General features: G+C 38.9%; 1 protein-coding gene across 1 annotated transcript in view; it reads left to right on the top strand.

Moving 5' to 3' along the window:
* The window catches only part of FAT4 (FAT atypical cadherin 4), a 145,578-nt gene that overhangs the window by 120,521 nt on the left and 3,655 nt on the right, over window positions 1-21,402 (top strand). Inside the window, exons 10-16 of the mRNA XM_068404183.1 lie at window positions 3,535-3,639; window positions 5,089-5,396; window positions 9,213-9,298; window positions 10,706-10,885; window positions 11,769-11,893; window positions 13,025-13,242; window positions 17,940-18,201. Of these exons, the coding sequence (XP_068260284.1) occupies window positions 3,535-3,639; window positions 5,089-5,396; window positions 9,213-9,298; window positions 10,706-10,885; window positions 11,769-11,893; window positions 13,025-13,242; window positions 17,940-18,201 (1,284 nt within the window). The remainder of the gene's footprint in view (window positions 1-3,534; window positions 3,640-5,088; window positions 5,397-9,212; window positions 9,299-10,705; window positions 10,886-11,768; window positions 11,894-13,024; window positions 13,243-17,939; window positions 18,202-21,402) is intronic.

Raw genomic sequence — 21,402 nt, 5'->3', positions numbered from 1 at the left:
TAAATCAGCAGACTGTTGTGGAATATGGCCTCTGAAAACCAAAACTACTCTAGTTTTGTGAGGCTAAGATCAGTGGCTTCATCTTTCTGGAAAGCAGTAAAACTGAGCACTTAGGTTCAGGTGAGGATGCTTTTATGCATAGTGGCAAACAGTTTCTTATCCTCTTCAATCCAGTAAGGTTCCTTGAATGATCTGTTTTATCTGTGCAAGAGAGAATTTCAAAATAGCTAGTACTTGTGTAAATTCTCTATTCAAGAAAAACAGTCCTCTCTAAAGCTCCTTTCTTCTTTTTTTTTTCCCCTCTCCACAAAAAAATATATCTAAACAAAAGCATAATATCGTAGGCAGAACAGCAAAAACAATGCAAGCTATGTTTTGTTTTTCCAAATGTAAATCTTTAGTACAGACCTTACTGTGTCTGTAACCCATGAAACCAGTAGGCCATCAGGGTGGACTTGAACAAAGACCCTTTTTTACTAAGGTACTGAAAGCTAGCATTAGCCTGCTGCAAGGGAGATAACTGCAAGTGGTAGGACAACCTGCTGCCATCTTCGATAGCTCTACTTGCTAGAAGAATAAGGTGTTAAAAGAAAAAAGTTGAAGTTTAGTAGAAGTTGCAGGACCAAGTACCATGTAACTGGTATCCCAGCAACTTATCTGGAGGAATCCCCATGGTGAAGAAAAGACAAGCAAGAGAAAAACCCTGCTGGGTAAATCTCTGAGCAACCTAATCTGACTTTGAAGGTTGCCTTGCTTTCAGTGGGGGTTGGACATCATGACATCTAAGGTCCCTCCAGACTAATGTTTTCCATGATTTCTGGATTGTATGTCCTTGTTCAGAGGTCTAGAAAAATCCACTTCTGCCAACCAAGTCTGGGCAATAACAACAGAGGGAAAAAATAGGGGCACAGGAGGGGAGGAACATGGTTTAGATGAAAAGGGAAGAGTAAGAAGGTGCAGTTTGAACACTGGTTGACCATCCAAAAACCAGGAGTTGATAGAAACTCTCTGGTTCTTGGCAGAGTAACCAATGCAGGCTGCCAATAATAGCTTGAAATATGAAGGCCTTTCCTTAGAGGATGGACAAGGAATGCGCAAGAGTTTCTGTCTCTGGGGAGTCTTAAGGAGGGACTGACCAAAGATCTGAAGGTAGCAGGAAATTTGGATGAATTGATGAAGTTCAGGATTCTTCAGAAAAGAGGGAATGAGGCCTTGTAGCAGCAACTGTCTTCAGAAGAAGCTGATATAAGGTAATTGGTAGGTTAGTTTGTCTGGAGGGATACACATTACTTTATCAAAGTAATTTATTTTAAATCCTTATGCAGAACAACCATAGTGATACACTAGAATAGTGTTCCCAAGTTATACTTTTGTCCTGCTGATATCTGGCTGAAGGACTCTCGCTTTCTAGGGTAAGCATGCTTAATATGCATTTAAAGAGGAAAAATAAGCTTCATAGACATCTTTTGTTGGATCGTTATTCCAAATGTAAATAGATACATTTTCCCAGGTCTTTAGCACTTCAGTGAATGGCAAAGAATAGCCGAAATTTCTTCTTCATTTTAAATAAATATTAGTTTTAATAGCTCTGATGAATTGTTAAATCAGAGTATTCGTCTTCTCCTGTGTCAAAACAGTTGGAATAAATGCAAACACACTTTTATTAGTTTCATGAATTATTCAAACAATTGTTAAATATGAAGAAGTTGTTGTTATTCGCTGGTTAAAATATGTGCAGCTAAAATAAACATCCATATTCTGTTGCTGACTCGGCAAATATGTCAGCTTTAATGTTAGCTGAGAAGAAGAGTATTTAGTTAGACTGAATTGCAAAAAACTGAGTAAGCCTTAGCTACACTTGATTTTTATGAAACTAAGAAACATCATTGAGCTATTTTAAGCATCTCTGCCTGACTCTTGCTACGTGTTCTCCTCGGTAAGTCAAAAATCTGTACTATGTACCATAATTTTAAAATAAAGAAAACAGCAAAATCCAACGTAGAAAGTTAGCTCATCCTTCAGTCATGCCCATTAGAGAATAAAATATAAATAAATACCCCCAAAGCATAATTAGATTCAGACACTGGAAATGTTTCCTGGATTTATGGTGAATCTACAAGTTACGTATTAACCACAGGAATCCTCCAGCGCTCCATTTCCATCCTGCTTGCAGTCACACATGGAGGGCTGCTGCTCACGTGGAAGAACTGCCTGAAAACTTCTTTAGGTTAAACAGAAAAGTAGAGGGGCGGGGAAAAAAAAAAGATATTTTCTTAATTAGGTGACTGCAGTTGTGAAATTCTGACAAAGCTAGCAGAGTTAATGTAGCACAGCCCTGATTTTCTACAGTTTTAGGGACCAGCAATCCCTAAGGACTGCATATTGTGCATTGCTGTCACATGAGATGGAAGAATTATGTGTGACATATAAGAATGGACACCCTCTATGCAAGCTCATGTTGTACTTTTAACTTAAATGCATATTATATTTGTATAGTGTGAGGCATAAAATAATTCATTATCAGTGCAATAAGAAGCATTAAGGCAGCCTTAGCCTTTTATATGTGTATATATATACTCGCCTAGGTGAAGTTCAAGGAGAGGTCTGGAAGAGAGTGGCTGATTTGTGCAGAGAAACAGGAGGGACAAACATGACGATGCTTTCACGTTTTTGCTGAACAGGCAGGGAAGGCAGGTACCAGGAGTGGGTATATAGTGGAAGTGTTGCTAAACTGATAAAAGCTAAGCGATGAAAAACTCAGAAGTGAAGACCAATACTTTTGCAGTTAATGTTTCCATACAAAGAAAATTTTAGTTTTGTACAAAGAATCCCCTTGTCAGTATTCGGCATCTGTTAAAATCTTCACTTTTTCTCTTGGTTCCCTTCTGTGTTGAAATGAATGATGTGATTTCAGTTTATTCTCTGGTGAATAATATTTACCACATGTGACAAGGTCTGCTTAGAAAAAGACTGTATCCAGCGTAACTTGTTTTAGCTCCAGAGGACCGTGGTCCCTCCGAGTCAGGAAGGAGGTTGTAATTGATGAGGAAAAATAAGAAAAATCATATAATGTACAATAGCCGTCTGTGTTCAGCATGGCGTGTTTATACAGGGTCCAGTAAGGGCTGTGTGTATCTCCTTCACGCTAATGAGTACATTGCATTCAATAGGGGGAAAAAAATATTTTTTTCTTTTTTTCATGATCTCTCTTTTACAGACACCAGTTAATTAAAAAAAAATTTAAAAAGCCCAAACACACCACCAATACTTTTATGAGATAATTACAATGAGACACTTGAAAAGTAAAGTTAATTTCTCTGGGCCACATATGATGCCTGTGTCAGGGCTGGGAGCAGCCCAGCATCATGTCTGTGTTTCCTCTCTCCATCCCACAGCCACAACTGGTCCCTGGCACCCTCCCTCCTGGTCATGCCTTCAGCATTAGTTCATGACCTCATTACCTAAATACCAGCCTGACTTTCCTATTGACCTGAACACTCTGACCTGGAAATTGCCTTTATTCTCTAATTGCAGGGAAAACGTGCGACTCCACCGTCAATTACTGCGAGTGCAACCCCTGTTTCAATGGTGGATCCTGCCAAAGTGGGGTGGAGGGGTATTACTGCCACTGCCCCTTCGGTGAGTGCACCTTTCCTCTCCTCTGCTTCATCTCCGCTTTCCCTATTCATTTATTTTTACCTATATAAGACCTATGGGCGTGTAGATGGATCCTGGTCCTTGGGCAGGTGTTGGTCATCCCCTAGCCCCATCCTCGCTGTTTCTCCTTGGAAGCAAGAAGGAGAAGCTGATATTTCTGCCAGCACAGCAGGAGATGGAAGCACGTGATATTGGCACTTTTATATTTAGTAGATTCGATTAAAAGAACCTGACCGAATCAAACCAGCTTTGTTAGCCCACACCAGTACTTGCCCATTCAATTTATTATCTATTAAAAAAGTTCTGAGTTACAAAACCAGAGTACAATTCCAAGAATGAGAGAAGCGTATAGTACTGCCAAAATAGTTTAATAGTTGTTAGAATTTAATTATCTCAAGTTTGGTTTGTGGAATGAACCCAATGAAGACATAAAACAACACAGATATTTCGAGGTATCATGATGTAATTGCAGCAAGATTGGTTCTTATGCAGATTAATCCAGAATTGTCATTGTTCATACAGAATGCAGAAAAGCATGAAAGTAAATGCAACAGCTTAATCAAAAAACAGATAAAACAGATAAACCTGAGAAATCATCTACAATGTTTTAAGGCTGCTGAAAACCCTCACACAAAAGTATGGTTCTCAATACACATTTGCAACTACCTCTGAATATGGTTTTCTACTAACATGTGGATTAACTTCTTTATTCTATTTCCTTTTCTTTATGTTTCCTCAGAGTTTATTCATTTCCTATGTAGTTATAGTCCATTGTAAATGTAACTAGTATTCATAAATTAAGTAAGTTTTTTCTCATTACCACTGCAGTAAAAAGAATAAGGGAAATTATATGACAGATATCTAAAAAGAAATATGTAGAATGCACCAAAATATTCAGACCAATAAAAATACTCAGAAGGCATAATGTTTTCTTCACATATGTGTTTATATCATAAGTGTAAAAAATGGACTACTGATTGAGAAACAGTTCAGATAGCAGCTATAAAGAGAAAAATAAGCTCAAGTTGCAAATTTATTTCCATACCTCAATTAACAAATGCCTGATGATAATTAACAACCATATTTGACATAGCTGTCAAACTCGCTTTTTTCCTGTTTTCTGAAGAAACCATAGAGCTCAATGAAATGTGCTTTGTTTTTCAATGGATGTAACTGTCATTTATAACTCAATTTTTAAGTTTAAATTTACATACTTCAGCACCCACCTGGGGGTAATTCTGTTACCCCCAGGTGGGTGAAGAATTCTGGATTCTTCTGTTCAAGTTGAATATTTTTTAATCATACATTAGAGGTTTCTAAAAGAGCCTGTGTATCATAGCCACGTCTAGAGCACATCAGTACTTTGTGTCTGGGAGAATGCACAGTGAGGAGAAAACTACTGGATACCAAATTTTACTTTTCATTTTGCAGGTGTCTTTGGGAATCATTGTGAACTGAACAGTTATGGATTTGAAGAATTGTCATACATGGAGTTTCCCAGTATGGATCCAAACAATAATTACATCTATATAAAGTTTGCCACTATAAAAAGGAATGCCTTAATGTTGTATAACTACGATAACCAAACCGGAGAGCGGGCAGAATTTCTGGCCCTGGAAATAGCAGAAGAGAGGCTGAGATTCTCCTACAATCTTGGCAGTGGCACATACAAGCTTACCACAGCAAAGAAGGTGTCTGATGGGCAATTTCACACAGTTATCGCCCGGAGGGCTGGAATGGTAAGAAATGCTAAAATGAGAATTTAAGACAAGTTCAGCCAAGTCACTTTGGCTTCCACATGAACTCAGAGGAACATAAAATTAGTAACATTGCATTTGCTAGCAGAACCTCCAACTTTGGAAAAAACCTCCCTCGTTTCTGTCTTACTCCAACTGACTCGAAGACCTATGATGGTTTGTTTAGTATGATAATGATAAAGAATAATTAAAAAAACATGTGCAATGCCCTGTACTCTAAATGTGAAAAATGAGAACCAGGAGTAAAAATTGCTACACATGAGGCTAATTAACTGATGCAGATTACAGGGAAGATTATCAGGGAAGGCTAATTAACCATAGTAACTACAAAAAGCCTCAAAATATTTTTTCTCAACATTTGGAAAATAGAAGCGGACAAACTTAAAATTCCAGGTGTCCCTGACCTCCTTGAGCTGGTTCAGAGAGACTGGAACCCTGTTTTTCCTCTGTAGCGTGCATGTAAAAATTTCAAAGGTGCTACATTGAGAGGGTTTTTTGGGGGGAAGGAAGGGAGTTACTTTTCTTTTTGTCCCCCAGAAAGCATCTGAGGGGAGGAATTCTACCAAAAACTGGACTGGGACAACTGATTGCCGTATGCCTGGTACTCTGACCCCTCTCCTGCCTTTGGGTTTTTTCCAGTAAATGTTTTCTATTCCTCTTCTCTCATTTTTTAATAATATTTCCAAAGCAGAACGTAAACCAAATGCTCTTTGAGTTCAAGCCAAGCTTTTTGACTCCACAGTGTTTGAGTTAGAAATGAAACCAAACCTATTTGCCATCCATAATCAGTAACTATTGCCCAACAGCTCCCTTCTCAGGCAGAAACGACCAGCATACGTGGAATCCCATATTCTTCCCATGTTTGAAATTAAAGTCATATAAGAATAAATATATGGTTGGGGCTCCAGATTTTGTTATATATATTTCAAGCCAGAAGTGACGTAGGGAATGAAAGAATAAACTGTTCTTCTACCCAGTGTGGCTCGCTCCCCCTCAGCCCTTGTAGAGATTTCCCATGACGAACTGCTGCAGAAGACACTGAGATACAGCCCTTTTTGTGTTTTTAAGCTGCTCTGTTCAGAGCACCCTGCTGAAGAGCTTCAGGTCTGGGGTGAGATGTCCATAGGCACAAATGTCCCGAGAGCAGCAGAGGGATGTATTACCTCGTGGTCTGGGGTTCTTTGTAGGACCATGGTTGTCTCCTGACCTTCCTAAATGGTGCTTTTTTCTTCTCTCTCAGAGAGTCTTGAGCCTGAAACTGCATTTCAGTTGCATAGTGCAAGACCTGATTTCTCCATTTATTGAAGGGGGAATGGTTTAGTCTTCAGCAGGATTTGCAAATCCAATTTGCGTGTGTTTGTAGGAGTTATATATCCAAATAAGATGAAGGATAATGGTGATGTTGAGCAATGACTTTGCTTTAACGTGCCTTAATATCAGATACTTAATAATTTGCATCGCAGCTTCCAAATAGTAAAGCCCAAAGGTGCACTGAAATCTTGAAAGGCACCAGGTTACCATTTTAGCAACTAAATTAATGTGATATTTCTATCAATAAGATTTAAATGGCTAAGTATAGGAGCACACATTGAAAATTACAACAAATAAATGAAATACACTGAAGAAAAAAATAGAGGAGGAAAATGTTTTACTTGTAGATATGCCAGAGGCTAGACCATATAAGAAGAGATAACATAAAAAGGACTATTTGCAGAAAATTTCAGTTATGAATGCTTCAGGCTGAAAGAAAACATTTAAGACAACCTGTACCTTTGTGTGATTTTTTTTTTTTTTTTTTTTTTTTTTTAATGTTTAAACCTTCTCAGTAACGTCAGCTGTTTACAAACAGTATGTAAAAAGAATCGCCTTTGTCTTAGGTATTTCTGCTGCAGGAAAAATGTCTCCCAGGTGTCCAAAACTGTATAAAATAGCCCCCCTTCAGGATTCCAAATCTGTCATTTCCTACAGCACAGTGGGATTTTATCGGAAACTGGTAAAATCATTAAGTTGTCAGTCCTGAGCTATTGCAGAGTGACAGGATAGAAAGTCTCATAACGCGGCAAGGTAACCGTAGAGTAATGCTTAAGTAACAAGCAGGAACATTTGACTAACATTAGAAAATAAATTGTATGAACTCTGGTCCAAGTAAAATATATTCTCAAATATCTAGCCCTTCAGCTGGGGTTGTAGCTTGGCTTTCACAGCACATAGCGATGTAAGTTAGGGAGATTACACTGATTGAGCTAAGAACAAAAAACTCATTTCATTTTTTGTTGTTGATATTCTGAAAGAAAATATTTATGTGCATGTGATGGCATACAGACCAGCCAGCTTATTATTCTTTCTATGAATTGTTTCATTTATACAGGGCTATAATCTGCTTTGGAACTGCAGGCTGACGTTTCTCGGGAGGAGGAGTTTGCTCATTATGTATGGAAAGAAATTCAAGATAAGCTTTCATTAAGAATAGCAAATTGAACAATTTAGGCATACTGTAGGGCATGATTTAGGGCTAAGAGCTATGAATTTATTTGGTCAATACAATGCATCAGCTCACAGTATGTATTTGGAAAAAGCATGGACGATCTATGAGGATTTCAACAGGACATTGTTAGTGAACTTAGTTGCAGGCAGGAAGAAAAGCCATTGCAGAGTAGTGACGTACTGATAGCTATTGCTGTTTGCTCAGCTCCTGTAGAGTAATCTAGATCAAAATATAAAAACCAAGGCATTTTTAAAAGTGACATTTGATTTTAAATTTGCCGTAAAACCGTACCACACATCTAGCTGAAACAAGAGAAGCTGATATGTACAATTTGGAGATCATGTTTATTTTTCTGAAAATTTGTTTTAAGGAATAACTAACCTTCAGGGGTTCTTTTTTTTGCAGCGTATCATCTGTTATTAATAAATCGCTGTGGGGAAAATTCTTTGCTAAATAAGGAATAAAATAAAAACTTCTTTTTAAATCAGCAGGAATATGATTTTAGCGAAAGCTTTGGTTAGACTTTTAGAGGTTACAAATAAAAGTGCCATGATTCGCTTTAGTGTAAATGACTGAGATGGGCAATGAGGCAGCCCCTCTGTCTGGGGCTTCATGGCTTGGAGGTGATAATAGAGAGAAAATCTGCTGTAAGTGCTGGTGATGCCTGGTGCTTCGCTGAACATCAGCTTGGTCCCACTGCTATCCACATGTTTCACCATTATCAACGTGGGGCAAACATTCCTCATGACATTTCAGCCTAAGGGTTTCCTTGATCAGGTCCACTTAGTTATTCTTTGAGTATTAGTGAGTGGTTGGTTATTATTTTTAAGTAGCAATGCCAGTGTTTGTACTCCCAGCTTGTGTAACATGCTTTTTGTTCAAGCAGTATGTTTAATGTCACGGTCAAGCCCCTGCAGGAATGCCCTTTGTGTTTGGAGGGAGAAGCTCTCTGTTCAGATCAAGAGTAGGATATGGTACGAGCCAAAATAACTGCAGTTTCAAGGAATAAAGCAAGCAAACATAAAAGAAACCCTACCCAAATCTGAAAACTTTGTGTTTAACTGATTCTCTGTATGGAGCAGTCAATTAGCTCGCTCTCTGTTAGTATCCACATCTTGGTATTCACTATGTTGATGCAGAAGGGAGTTGATCAGTAGCTCTGAAGCACCCTGTGATCCCAAGTGACATAGTAATATACAAGTGCTCCATTCTGGCCAAGTCATTGATATAATATATTTAATCATAAATATTTAATGTGGTTGGGGACTACAACTTTGTAATATTCAGCACATTTGCGTGTGTGGCTTTTGCAGGCAGCATCACTGACGGTGGATTCCTGCTCTGAGGATCAGGAGCCAGGCTACTGCACTGTTAGCAATGTTGCTGTTTCTACAGACTGGTAAATAATTCTTCATTTTTGTGGAGGTTTTTTTGGAGTAAAATGAAAAAGCAATAACCCTCTAAAGCCAGAGAAATTTGGAGTAACGGTTACATGCCCTTAGCCCAGCCTCAAGCAAGGGATAGACACCTCAGCTGCACTCTTTCAGAGGCATGGAAAGGCAAGGCTCTCAAGTCTCATTTTCTCCCATCTTTGCAGATGGGAGAAATTTTCTACAGGTACTGCTGCTTGCTAACTCAGGCTACCTTTCTGCATGGAGTTTATTAAAAAAACCCCAATTCTCAACTCCGTCTCCATCCCCAGGCTCTGGTGGCACACAAGAAATGTATGGCCACGGGTAGTCTGCGCTGTGGTGTAAACGGGGATAAGGCTTATTGCCTAATGCTATGAGATTTGACATCATAATCTAGAAAGAGTTAACAAATCAGAATATCAGGTGCTCATAATTACAACAACTTGTAAATCTTACTTAGACAGTAAAACACAAATGTATTTGTTATAATCAACTAGCTCTTAAATATACAGCACTACTCTGACAATTTGAAGTTCTACAATATTTAGTGCTACAAATCTTTAGCAAAGCCTCCTTCACTTTTACATATCTATCTTGCCAAAGCCAGGCTCAGGCTCAACATGCTGTTGCTCTAGTAGAACCTATATTTCACTCCAGTGTTCAGTTTTGGGCTTTGATTTGGGGTCTTGTGTTTATTTATTTATTTAAACTGCACCTCTCATTTCTTATAAAGATGTAAGAAATATCATCACCTGATTACTGCTTTCTTTGAAAAACATAATATTAAGAGTAATTACTTTGACATTGTTTTCAGTAATTTCCAGATGTCATCTTTTACAGTTTTCATTTCTTAAACATTGGCCAGTACAGAGAACAAACCTTCTTTCTTGTGTTTACCATAACTAACTCAGAAGCCTTTCTGTCACATCTTTAGATTCTCTTTGGAGATAATGATAACTTTATTCCCAATCACTTTGGCTAATTTCTTACAATAACCGCAATCATATTTCCTGTCACACGTGGTTTCCTTACTAGCAAAGGTGTTACATCTTTGTATAATAATAAATCTGTCTTCCAGCTCTTTAAATATCATCTACAATTTAAATGATAATTGAGGAAAAAAAAAACCGTATTCATTATTATTTCAAGCACGCTGCTCAGTCAAGTGAATAGAAATTTTGACATACAATAACTGAGTGTGAATTTAGAGTCATACCCATTATAACTGTTAATTCAAGCGCTACTGATCTCTCTGTCTCCCCTTCTAAATGTAAAATACGAATTTTGGAAGATGAATTTTGGCTGCAGACCATAGCCAATGGTTACAGTTCCTGTGTTGTCATTGCTATCTTAATGTCTGATACTGATAGATCATTTTTCTGACTCTTTTCTAGGACTCTCGATGTACAACCAAATCGAGTTACTGTTGGTGGCATCAGGTCTGTAGAGCCCATCATTCAAAGGAGAGGACAGGTGGAAAGCCATGATTTTGTGGGCTGTATAATGGAGTTTGCAGTCAACGGACGTCCCCTGGAGCCCAGCCAGGCTTTGGCAGCTCAAGGAATCTTAGATCAGTACGTCTGCTATATATGGTATCGAATGGACCACGTTTACAATAAAGGAAGCCATCATGAAAGTCAGACGCTATTCCATTCAGACACTGACAGATATTTCTTGTAAAAAAATTAATGTCGAATTTATTGTAAAGTGTCAAAAATGTAGGAAGAAAGTGAATTTCGATAAAAGGTTCACAACAGATTACAGAGGCTTCAAAAAAGCAACATCATTACATTTCTATTGCCAATTATTATTAATGTTGCTTTGCAGGCTGAAATAGAGCAGCCTTGTTGTTGGGTTTCTTTATAAATTCCACCTGGGTTTGACTGTACTCACGCTGTTTGCTAACCCTCTACTCCCTCTTATTTCTTTTTATTCCACAGTGTCTGTTCTATCACTTTGCCTCTCAAGTATCACTGAATTCCCCTCATATCCTCTGAGTGGTCTTTCAGAAATGATGAACTACCTGATTCTATTGTTTTTTCCATCTCAGTATTTGAAGTCACAGTTGTAGCAATAACATCAGTCTTTCATCCAAATTTGCTAGCTCACCCTTCCTCTTTCAACCCCCAAGTTTGTGCTGTTCGTTGTGATAAGAAGTCTCTGGAGGTCTGCAGCGTAAAAAGCACCTAAAAGAGTTCCTTCTGCGCTTGCGTAACAGATAATAGGAGTTTCACTGTCTCCGAGTTCCTTTCTCTTTCGTAAGACTGTTACAAATGAATGCTGAAAATTGGAATCTGTTTAGAAACATGAGCTGTCTATGGAGAAGAGCCTCTCCATTTTTTGCATCTCTGGGGGGAAGAAAGGGAGTATCATCCAAACACAGGACACTTCCCAGCACATTTGCTCTGCTTATTTGTGCACACATTCTTCAGCATCTACTTTTCTGTTTTGTTTCAGATGTCCCCGACTAGAAGGTGTTTGCATGACCAGCCCCTGCCAACATGGTGGCACCTGTGTCGATCACTGGTCGTGGCAGCAGTGTCGCTGCCAAGATGGACTGACGGGAAAGCACTGTGAAAAATGTACGGAGGGGGTTTTACTGTCTTCCTCTTTAATGTACACCTACCTATGGTTTAACCAAATGCTGTTAAGAGTTTATTTTCAGGGGCATGGGATAATGAATTTTATAAAATAATGAAAATGAGAAGCATGCTTGCCTCTTAAATAATTTTGAAGGAGAAGTCCACAATGGACTATTGTCCTTTCACGAGCTAAAAATAGCAACGAGTTACATATATTATGTTTTCTGGTCTGTATATCACATTTCAGGTAACTTGCACTCATTTAAAACTACTGCTTCCCAATAATGTATAATCAGTAACTAAACTAAAGCTATCCCAAAGGAGGGATTTGTCTGCTATGGGGAGGTAAGAGGGTAAGGGAAAACCCTTCCCTTCACATAAACATTGTCTGCATATGCTTATGGCTTCTCTGAATTGTAGACCTTTTTATCAAACAACCGTCAGATTATATGCAAGAAAATATGGTAAATGTAAATAAAAGCAAGCCATTTACACTCTAGGGTTATTAACTCGCATATGGATAGGTCTGTAAATCAATACGGGATTGTCTAGGAGAGCAAAGTGATTTATTTCCGTGTAGTTGGAGTGTAATGACTAGGCTTTGTTTTCTTACATGTCCCATTATTGTTTAGCTGATTTATATGTTTTTATTGTGCCTGTTTACAAAAGAATTTAGCCATAATTTTCACAGCATTTGGTAGTCAATGCTCTGCCATTTTTTATTCTTTTTTTTTTATGCCATAACAAATAGAAAGTCATTATCTTTGCCCTGAAGAGCTTAGAGTTCAATATATCATGAAACCCTGCTTGCAGTAATGGAAACAGTAACATCCCTGGGAAGGAATTACAGTTCTGAGAGCCAAATTTTTTTCCCTCCTCCCTCACTTGTTCCCTAGCGAGTTTTAATTTACTATTGACTGATAGCAGCAGTAAATTACTAGCACACTCCCACTCTCAAACACACATTCTGGTTGAAGCCAAAGAATAGAGGGGCTGAAATTGTCATTCACTCCTGCTCTCCCGCCCTGACCTGCTCTGAACTTGATCTCTGGTCTGAAAGGAAGTGGTCGTTATTCGGCAGATGATCGCCATAGCTGTAACGAGCTGTATCCTTCCCTGTCGCTGTCCCAGATATTACTGCCGACACCGCCTTATCGCTAGAAGGCAAAGGACGATTTGACTACCACATGAGCCCAAACAAGAAGCGAGAATACATGATGAGACGCAGCACTCGAGGCGCTGGCCCGGGACCCCCCAACGTAGACAGCTTGGAAGTGAAGTTCAGGACAAGAAGCGAGAATGGTGTTTTAGTTCATGTCCAGGAAAGCAGCAACTTCACTACCGTGAAGGTAAGACTGCAGCTAATGCTGAGTTTGATTTGATTGGACAGCCTCGTGCATGGTGATCAAAATCACATTTTTCCATTACTCTTGCTGTTTCCTTTATAAAATATTAGGTCTTTAACTGAGGCCAGGCACTGCTCCAGTATCATTCATCTTCTCAACAATTCCCTTGCTATTTGCCAAGGTATCAGAACATCTAGATGGTTTTGTATCTAATCAGTTTTGTCTAGACTCCAACTAGTGACTGTTTTAAGGCCGCAGGAACTGTGCTCATTGCCATATTTGTTATCATCATTAAGTTACACTTTACAGAAAAAATAATTTTGTTATTGGCCTTTTATCTTCTGATTTTTTGGGCCTCAAACCCAGACCCTTCTTAAGCTAGCAAACAATTGCCAAGAAGTTTTCATTAATTCCTACTAGCGTAGCTCACGGTTATCAAACTAGGAAGTGAAGGGATAACTTGAATTCATGAGGTTAGCCATAGACCAACGTCAATATCAAATTATTTTGAGATAAGTGGCTGAATTAATGCTTTAGATGCCACACAGTTTTGGGTTTTTTCCCTTAAGAGTTTATTGCTGCAGAAGTTACCTTTCTCAAGAGAACGTGATGGTTCGGTTCCTGGCTATGACTCAGTCCATTTACTCATAACTCTAAATGAGTACAGCAGTGATGTTGGCAAGCCCCTTTATTGGGTTGGTGTAAGCTCCAAGTTTCCTTGACTGCTGTAAGGCTTTCCAAGTTTTTTCCCTGACTTTTAAAGAAACTCATACAGAAATTCACACTTTCTAAGCTTCAGCCCCATGGATATTCTCCACCTGCCTGATCAGAGGTACAGAGCTTTCCTGACACACTGGCTGCATTTAAGGAGCAAGTCTGCATTACTTCCCTGGCATACGCTTTTACCACATCATTTGATAGGAGATTTCTGGCTCGGTCATATTAGGAGATAAGATCTTATTGTTTTGAGTTCTGGAGAGAAAAAAACAAATACTACCTTTTTCTCCCTAGTAGAATTTGCTAGGTCAGCTCTACAAGCATTTTTTAAAAAAAGAGAGAGTTGCCCTTCCTGGCTGAAAGCACTAGTGGTGTGTTTATGCAAACACTCTTATTATTGTTAATATTGGTGAAGTTATACAAGCAAGCAGAGGGTGTCAAGTCCCAGACCCAGCTGTGCAAGGGCAAAGAGCAGAGGTTTGCCTAGTAACAGATGCAGCATTTGAGGAAGGAGAGGGAACATCACTGTACCGATTATTGCCGAAAAGTTCCCAGATGATGCTAGTTAATAAAACTGTAGTAATTTAACTGTAGTTAGTACAGTATGGCTTCTGTGCCATTGCTCATACCCCGAGCAGGTATCACGGCGAACAGTTCCCGAGATGTCAGTGAAGCCAACCCCAAGCGTAGGTCTCCCTGGCATCTCAGTCCACTCCCAGTGCAGAACATGAGCTTTAGGGACTTCTGTTTACAAGTCTCTTGTCAGTCTTCAAACCAGACAATTTTATAACTTGATTTTTAGGTCTTTTAATTTGCTTGTTATCCAAAGTGTAAGCATTCAGAGAAGACCTGCCATGTGGTTTTTTAATATTAACTGTGCTAGGGAAAAGCTACAAGTCCTGTGGCTACATCCATGCCTCCACATTTTTTCTTCTCATAGTTAACTGGTTTGGGGGTAAAATTAAAGAAATGGTAATAAATCAGACCCACTGAGACTGCGAGCAGCTGATTCACTACGTGATGGATAAACTACATGATGATGAACTCCCCCCAAAGAACCCAAGGGAGGTCTTTATGGTATAAAGGGATCCTTAATCCAGGAAAGACACAAAAACTAGCAGATTAAATTAAACAATGGTCAAATTCAGATGGAAAATGCCCCCACCCCAAAACACAAAGGAAGAGGGTAGGGGATTTCTTATTAGTAAAGCTCTTTGTCACAGCTTATTTTCCTACAACTAATACACATTGCAGCTAATTCAATTAGAAATAATGGGATAAATCCAGCAGGTTAAAGGTGAAATTGCCTGCCTTGTTTTAGCTGAAAATCTCATCTAAAATCAGATTAAATTAGCGTAACTGTAGCTATAAGATCTATGAATTGTACACGTAGAGAATGTAGATTACATATTACCTATATGAGCTAACATATACATATGTTAGGGTGGTGAGACACTGGAACAGGTTGCCCAGAGAAGGTTTGGATGCCCCATCATTGGAAGTGTTCAAGGCCAGGTTGGATGGGGCTTTGAGCAACCTGGTCTAGTGGAAAGTGTCCCCGCCTATGGCGGGAGGGGTGGACTAGGTATCTTTAAAGGTCCCTTCCCACCCAAACCCTTCTGTGATTCTATGCACGTATTGAGTTGCAGGAATAAGTCAGAACATAACTCATTTAAATGATATCTCATCCAGTGGACCATAAATCAGTAAAGGCTAGTGCTCAGATTTAAGACAAATAAGAAGCAATTTGTTCAGTAAAGGAGACTCAGAATATTAGTAACATTAGAATCGTCCTTGTAGTTAGGAATATGTTTGCTTTAGTGGTTCATTCTTTTAATTATATTGTCAGTCACTCTGCCATTTAAATAAAACCCAGAAATGGGTGTTACTCAACGTTGTCAGTGTCAGCATTTGTTTCAAATTTAGAAATATGTTGTGCTTCAAGGAACCGAGATGAACATTCCTTATTTTTTCCTGGTTGAAGAAGTCATGGACCCGTCTTGTCTCTGGAAATTTTGTTTTCCAAATGCCGCTAGTATATTATTTATGAGTCTGTTAGCGTTAGTCACATGCAATTTTAAAGAAACAGAAATAGAGCTAGAGTCGTAAATCAGTATGGAAAATATCAGTTGCTGACAGGTAAATAATTCTACAATTCTTCTCTAATGTGGAATTCGAAGTTACGATTCTAAGTCTTCCCATAAGCTTAGAGGATATTGTCTGATATGTAAGCAATTTCCTATTGCTTACATAAAGACCAAAACACAAGCTAGTATTTTCATGGAGCATAAAAGACAAAATAAGACTAACAAACTAATTACAGGTTACAGACATAAATATATGTATATATTCTGCCCAGTTCATCATTTTATAAATACTTTTGATTGTGGCAAATGCTGTTTAATATGTTATAATAGTCTGTGTGACTGCATTTCCACAGGTGGGATTTTCTTTGTGCTGTGTGATGGTTTAGCTGTATGCCACCTGTGTGTGCCAACAAAAGCATCCTATCTCTGAGGGGCAGCTTTGTTGAAGAGTCCCTCAAACGATACATTTTCAACTAGTCCAAATTGTTGCATTTATAAATGTGCACATATTAACCATTGTATTTCTTGATCCAAATGGAATGCGTGCGAGATACAGTCACTTCAGGCGGCTGCCAAGACATGAGCGTGGTCATACAGCCACGTTAAAGCTGATCTGTATGAGCAAAGTCCTCAGCTTGCATCACTGAAGAAGTAAATCCAGAGCATTTAACAGTTTCTGGAAACGAGAGCAGCATTCTTGTAGCCGGTGTGTCACCTCACAGTTCTTCCCAGGTGAACGTCATTTTTCCTGGAACAAAGCACGCAAGGCTTAGAGAGCTTTCAGCAAACCTGGGGCTTCGACCTTTCCTGGACTGTGCGTGTGCACGTTCTGCACGCTCGTGTTACAGATCACGGACCGACTGAGCTGCAGCAAGGAACGCAGGAGGGAAAACAGTCATCTTATTTAACACGTATGACCAAACGTGCAGAGTATGGAAAGAAACCTGCAACAAGTTGCAGCGCCACCCTATATGAGCTGTACACAAGTCCATACCCCATTAGGAGGTCAGATGATGTCCCCGACTTTTATGCAATATTTGAGAAGCTGGCAGGTTCAGATGTTAGGGGGTTTTTTTCTAACTCCTATGTCTTAAATGTAGAATTTGCACTGATCTCATTTTGGGATCATTTAATGTTGAGCTAATAAGAGGTTTGAAATCCTGCATCTCATGATTCAGTAGAATTGCGAGGTGTCATTCCTAGAAGAAAAGCCAAAAAATTTTTCATGGAATTTAATAGTACCTTTTTTTTTTCCTAACAGCTCACAAGTTTAAAAGCAGTTTGCTCAAATAAGCAGAATTTGAAAATTCACACAAAATAACACACTCTGCAACGCTTCAGAAAGGTTTCTAAAACACAACTATTTTTCTGCAAAATGAAAATTAGCAGAAAAATCAGATAGGAAATGGGAATCTTGCTCAAGTCCTGCCATGCCATATATGTTCCTACTGTGTCATAATGAAAACTAGATGCAAGTTTTTTGGGCAAGGCCAACATCTGTTTACTCTGCAAAGCATTTTCCACACTTGCATTGAAGAAGGAGGAAGAATTATTCTTTTATTGGTAAAAATGTTTTGTCATGCGTGTGCCCTATTGCTGGCTTCTCGATAGGTTTTTCTCCTATGAGATTAGCCAGGGAATGAGTGGATGGCAGCTCTAAGTTTTCTACAGATGCAATGATGTATTTAATTGCGGCCAAATTTTTAGTACTAAATAATTAATGTGTTTTTAGTACAAAACAATTATTTGGGGAAAAATACACACAGGCTTCCTATTACAACCAAAGCCACGTGTTGCTGTAGCTGTACTAAATAGTCATTATATTGGTTATGTGTGTATAGGAGTGGTTATGTGTGTATTATTTTAAAATTATGCATTTTCCTGTTTTCTGATCAGATAAAAGGTGGGAAAGTGCATTATGTATCCGATGCTGGAATTGCTGGGAAAGTGGAAAGGAATATCCCAGAAGTGTACGCTGCGGATGGTCAGTGGCACTCAGTACTCATCGAGAAGAACGGGTCTGCTACTATCCTGTCGGTCGACAAGACTCATAGCCGAGACATTCTCCACGCCACGCAAGACTTTGGTGGACTGAACGTTCTTACAATTTCTTTGGGAGGAATCCCATCAAGCCAACCTTTCAAGAGCACAGTTGCAGGTAATTTTTATTAATTTTTTTTTTAATATAGTGCACATACGCAGATTGGAGCAGACAAAGGGTCTCTGTTGGCTTAAAGGTTGCAGAATGTATGGTAAATCTTTATTAGTAACTAATATACTTCCATACTTTGCCAGGAAAACTGCAAATTGAATGAGTAAGGATTGCAGACTCTGTTCCTTCAATACACATTGCAGCCTTGTTTCCAAAGCAGGCACTCCATCTGCAGGGCTTTTTGGAGGCGGGGGGTGGGTTTGCTTACTTGTCTGTAAATCAGTCGTTACAATTTTGTTATGCTAATGGAGAAGAAAGGATCTATTCTTCACCTGGGTCAGAATCTGCAAAATCAAGGCAAATTTTTTACTTGGGAAAAAAATGCTAAATGAGAACTTTGTCTCTGCAGGGGTTTGGTAAGTACTGGGGGATTTAGCCTATTTTGAATATGATTAAAATATTTTCTGAAACTCCAACTTCCTCCTCCTTTATCATGCTGTCAGATGAAGAATAGGATTTATTTCTGAGCAACAGAAACCAAGGACAATAAGGAACCACCCTCTGACTGAAATCTAGCTGTTAAGAAGCAAATCAGTCTCCCTTAAGAGTTAAAGCAGCTGTCTTAGACCCTGGCAAAAGAAGCAGATAACGTATTTGATATCATTCCCCTAATGATAAGTAAAGATGGGAGTGATTTTTAGCTACAAACTGTGACATACTCCCGACAATGCAGGCGTGGGTTTCACAAAGTTTTTATATCGAAAAATCTCCCTGACTTCAAGAATTGTGACCAGGTAAAGGATCTTTGAGTGGAGCAAATTCACACTTGTGTATTGTGAATTTGTATGAAATCATATGAATGCTACGCTTACCTTGACCATTTTTATATGTATGTTTTATGAGCAGTGTATGCATGGAAAAGCCAGAGGCTTTTAGGAAAGCTGGAACAAAGGAAATTGAGGACGCTAAAATCTCACTACTGCCTGATGCTGTGGCAGGCAAATTAGGCATGTCTGGCTTCCATTAGGAATACACAATCCAAAATCTCTTATTCATATGATTTTATTTTATTTTAATATTGGATTACATTGTGTACAACATACCAAGTATTTACAAGGGGGAGGTCTAAAATTCTGCATGAACTCAGAGAGTCAAAAATATCTGCAGGACTGTTAAAGGCAGACAAAAACATACGCGGGTGACAATCCCAAGGCTTTGAAGCTGGTATATCCAATAACGTTTTCAAATGTGGGTAGACCTGACAAAAATCCCAATTGTTGTTTATCACATCACTGCTGCAAGGGACCACCAAGCATGCGGCAAGGTAGTCATCTGTTTTGCTTGGGCTCCCACCTGAACCTAAATCCTCAATTTCCTCTCTATTTGGGAATGTAAAAACAAGAGAAAATGAAAATATAAGTAACATTGAAAGAAAATACCTCTCTTTCAGAATGGAACTAATACAGAAATAGCATTTTGGCAACACTTAGAAGGCTCTTTCACGTCCCTTTACACCACATGACTTGCATTTCTCAGTGAAACGTATTTGATGTTGACACCTGCTCGTATTTCATTTCTGACATCAGAGGGTGTTCAAATTTTAAAACATCATACTTTGAAGATTACAAACCTGTAATATCACCTCATACAACTTGAGTATGTTTTCTATTTCATGACAGAGTGAATATTCATAACATTTATCTCTGTGCTACCCGTTTTTACAGAGATTTCCACAATTATTCACAAAGTTACCATTCATAGTGGCTGTTATTCCATTCCAGCAATATGTTTGCAAAAATGAACGACTACTAATGCATGGAAAATTTGCTCCTGTTCGTTCTTTCACCCGAGTGTGATGCTTCAGAGCTGAGTAGTGGCACTTTCCTTCTCCTTGTTGATTATTTTTATTGACAGTAGCTGATAAATTTGGTCTGGAATGATATCCTCCTGTAAACCTAGCACCATGCACAGCATCCCAAGGACAATCCATCAGAAGTTAAGGAGAAATAAACACGTTACTTACAGCAACCACGCATACAGACACCGAGAGCATAACTTACACACCTCTGCGTACCATTTTGTCACAGCTCTGAGTAGAGGTCGGCGTAAGGTTGCACTATCCTACCACCCTTGCAGAAAGGATTAAGTCTGGGGAACACAGAGAATTATTAGGCTGGGAAAAGGCTGGATTTTCCTGCGACCTCACATACAACCACCACACACAGGCTGGGGATAATCCCATTTCCCTGGGCTCTCACATCACTAAAACTCGGCATCAGCACGGACAGGGTAGTGCTACAGCCAAGCTGTGGGAAGTTTGGGAAAAGGCCACTCGAGATTCAGAGGCATACCACTATTGCCGTGATTTTAGGAGGCAGTAAGACAGGAGGCTCAGCTGAAGCACGATAGGCAACTTCAGCTCAGAACAGGGGAAACTGGAAAGCACACGAGCAAAGGGGAATGGAAGCTAATGTTTTCTGCAAGCACAGCCAAGCTGCGCACAGGTTTCTCACTGTGGATGATAAGAAGTTTTAGAAATATGGGAAAATTAGGAGACAAAAACATTTAAGTATATTGAATGAAGTCATTAGAAGGAGTATTTGTTCAAATTCATTTTAAAGACGTTAAATGCTATTAGAATAGATGTTTCCCTATGGTAACCTTTTGAATTCTTGGCTTGTTTGCTGAACAATGGAGCCTTTCATTTAGCTTCAGAGAAATGGGTCTATAAATTGAAAACTGAGTCAGTTTAACAATATATTTTTAGAAAATATGTTTCTGCAAAATCCAAGCATTTGCTCATTGCTTAGTATTTTGGCAAAATAATTTTGCTTCAAGGGGAAACTACATTATAATAAAGAGCTGAGAATATAACCTTCAGACTTCCTTCGATGAGTCTATCTGTAAGATAAGCACACTAGAATCACAAAAGTATCCATCTGCATTGCAAACCTCGGATCTAATCTGCTCAGTGAGCAGCCGAGTGGAGTCTATGTGTGAGCAACCTGTTTTTATCCAAAAAGCATTTTTTAATTTCATTTTATATTATGTTTTTTCATCTATTTGAACTTTATTCCCAGTCTCCAAGCTCGAGGTAGATACTTCCTAATCGGACAGTAGTTCTTTCTCCTGCACAGCCTATAGAATTCTTAACAGCCAGATCAACGTTTCAAATTATATTTAGGCTTCTGCTTACAATTGCCTGTT

This window comes from Nyctibius grandis, chromosome 6 (genome assembly GCF_013368605.1).
Source record: "Nyctibius grandis isolate bNycGra1 chromosome 6, bNycGra1.pri, whole genome shotgun sequence".
In the NCBI taxonomy this organism is placed as follows: Eukaryota; Metazoa; Chordata; class Aves; order Nyctibiiformes; family Nyctibiidae; genus Nyctibius; species Nyctibius grandis.
This window is presented reverse-complemented; position numbering and strand designations above follow the sequence as displayed.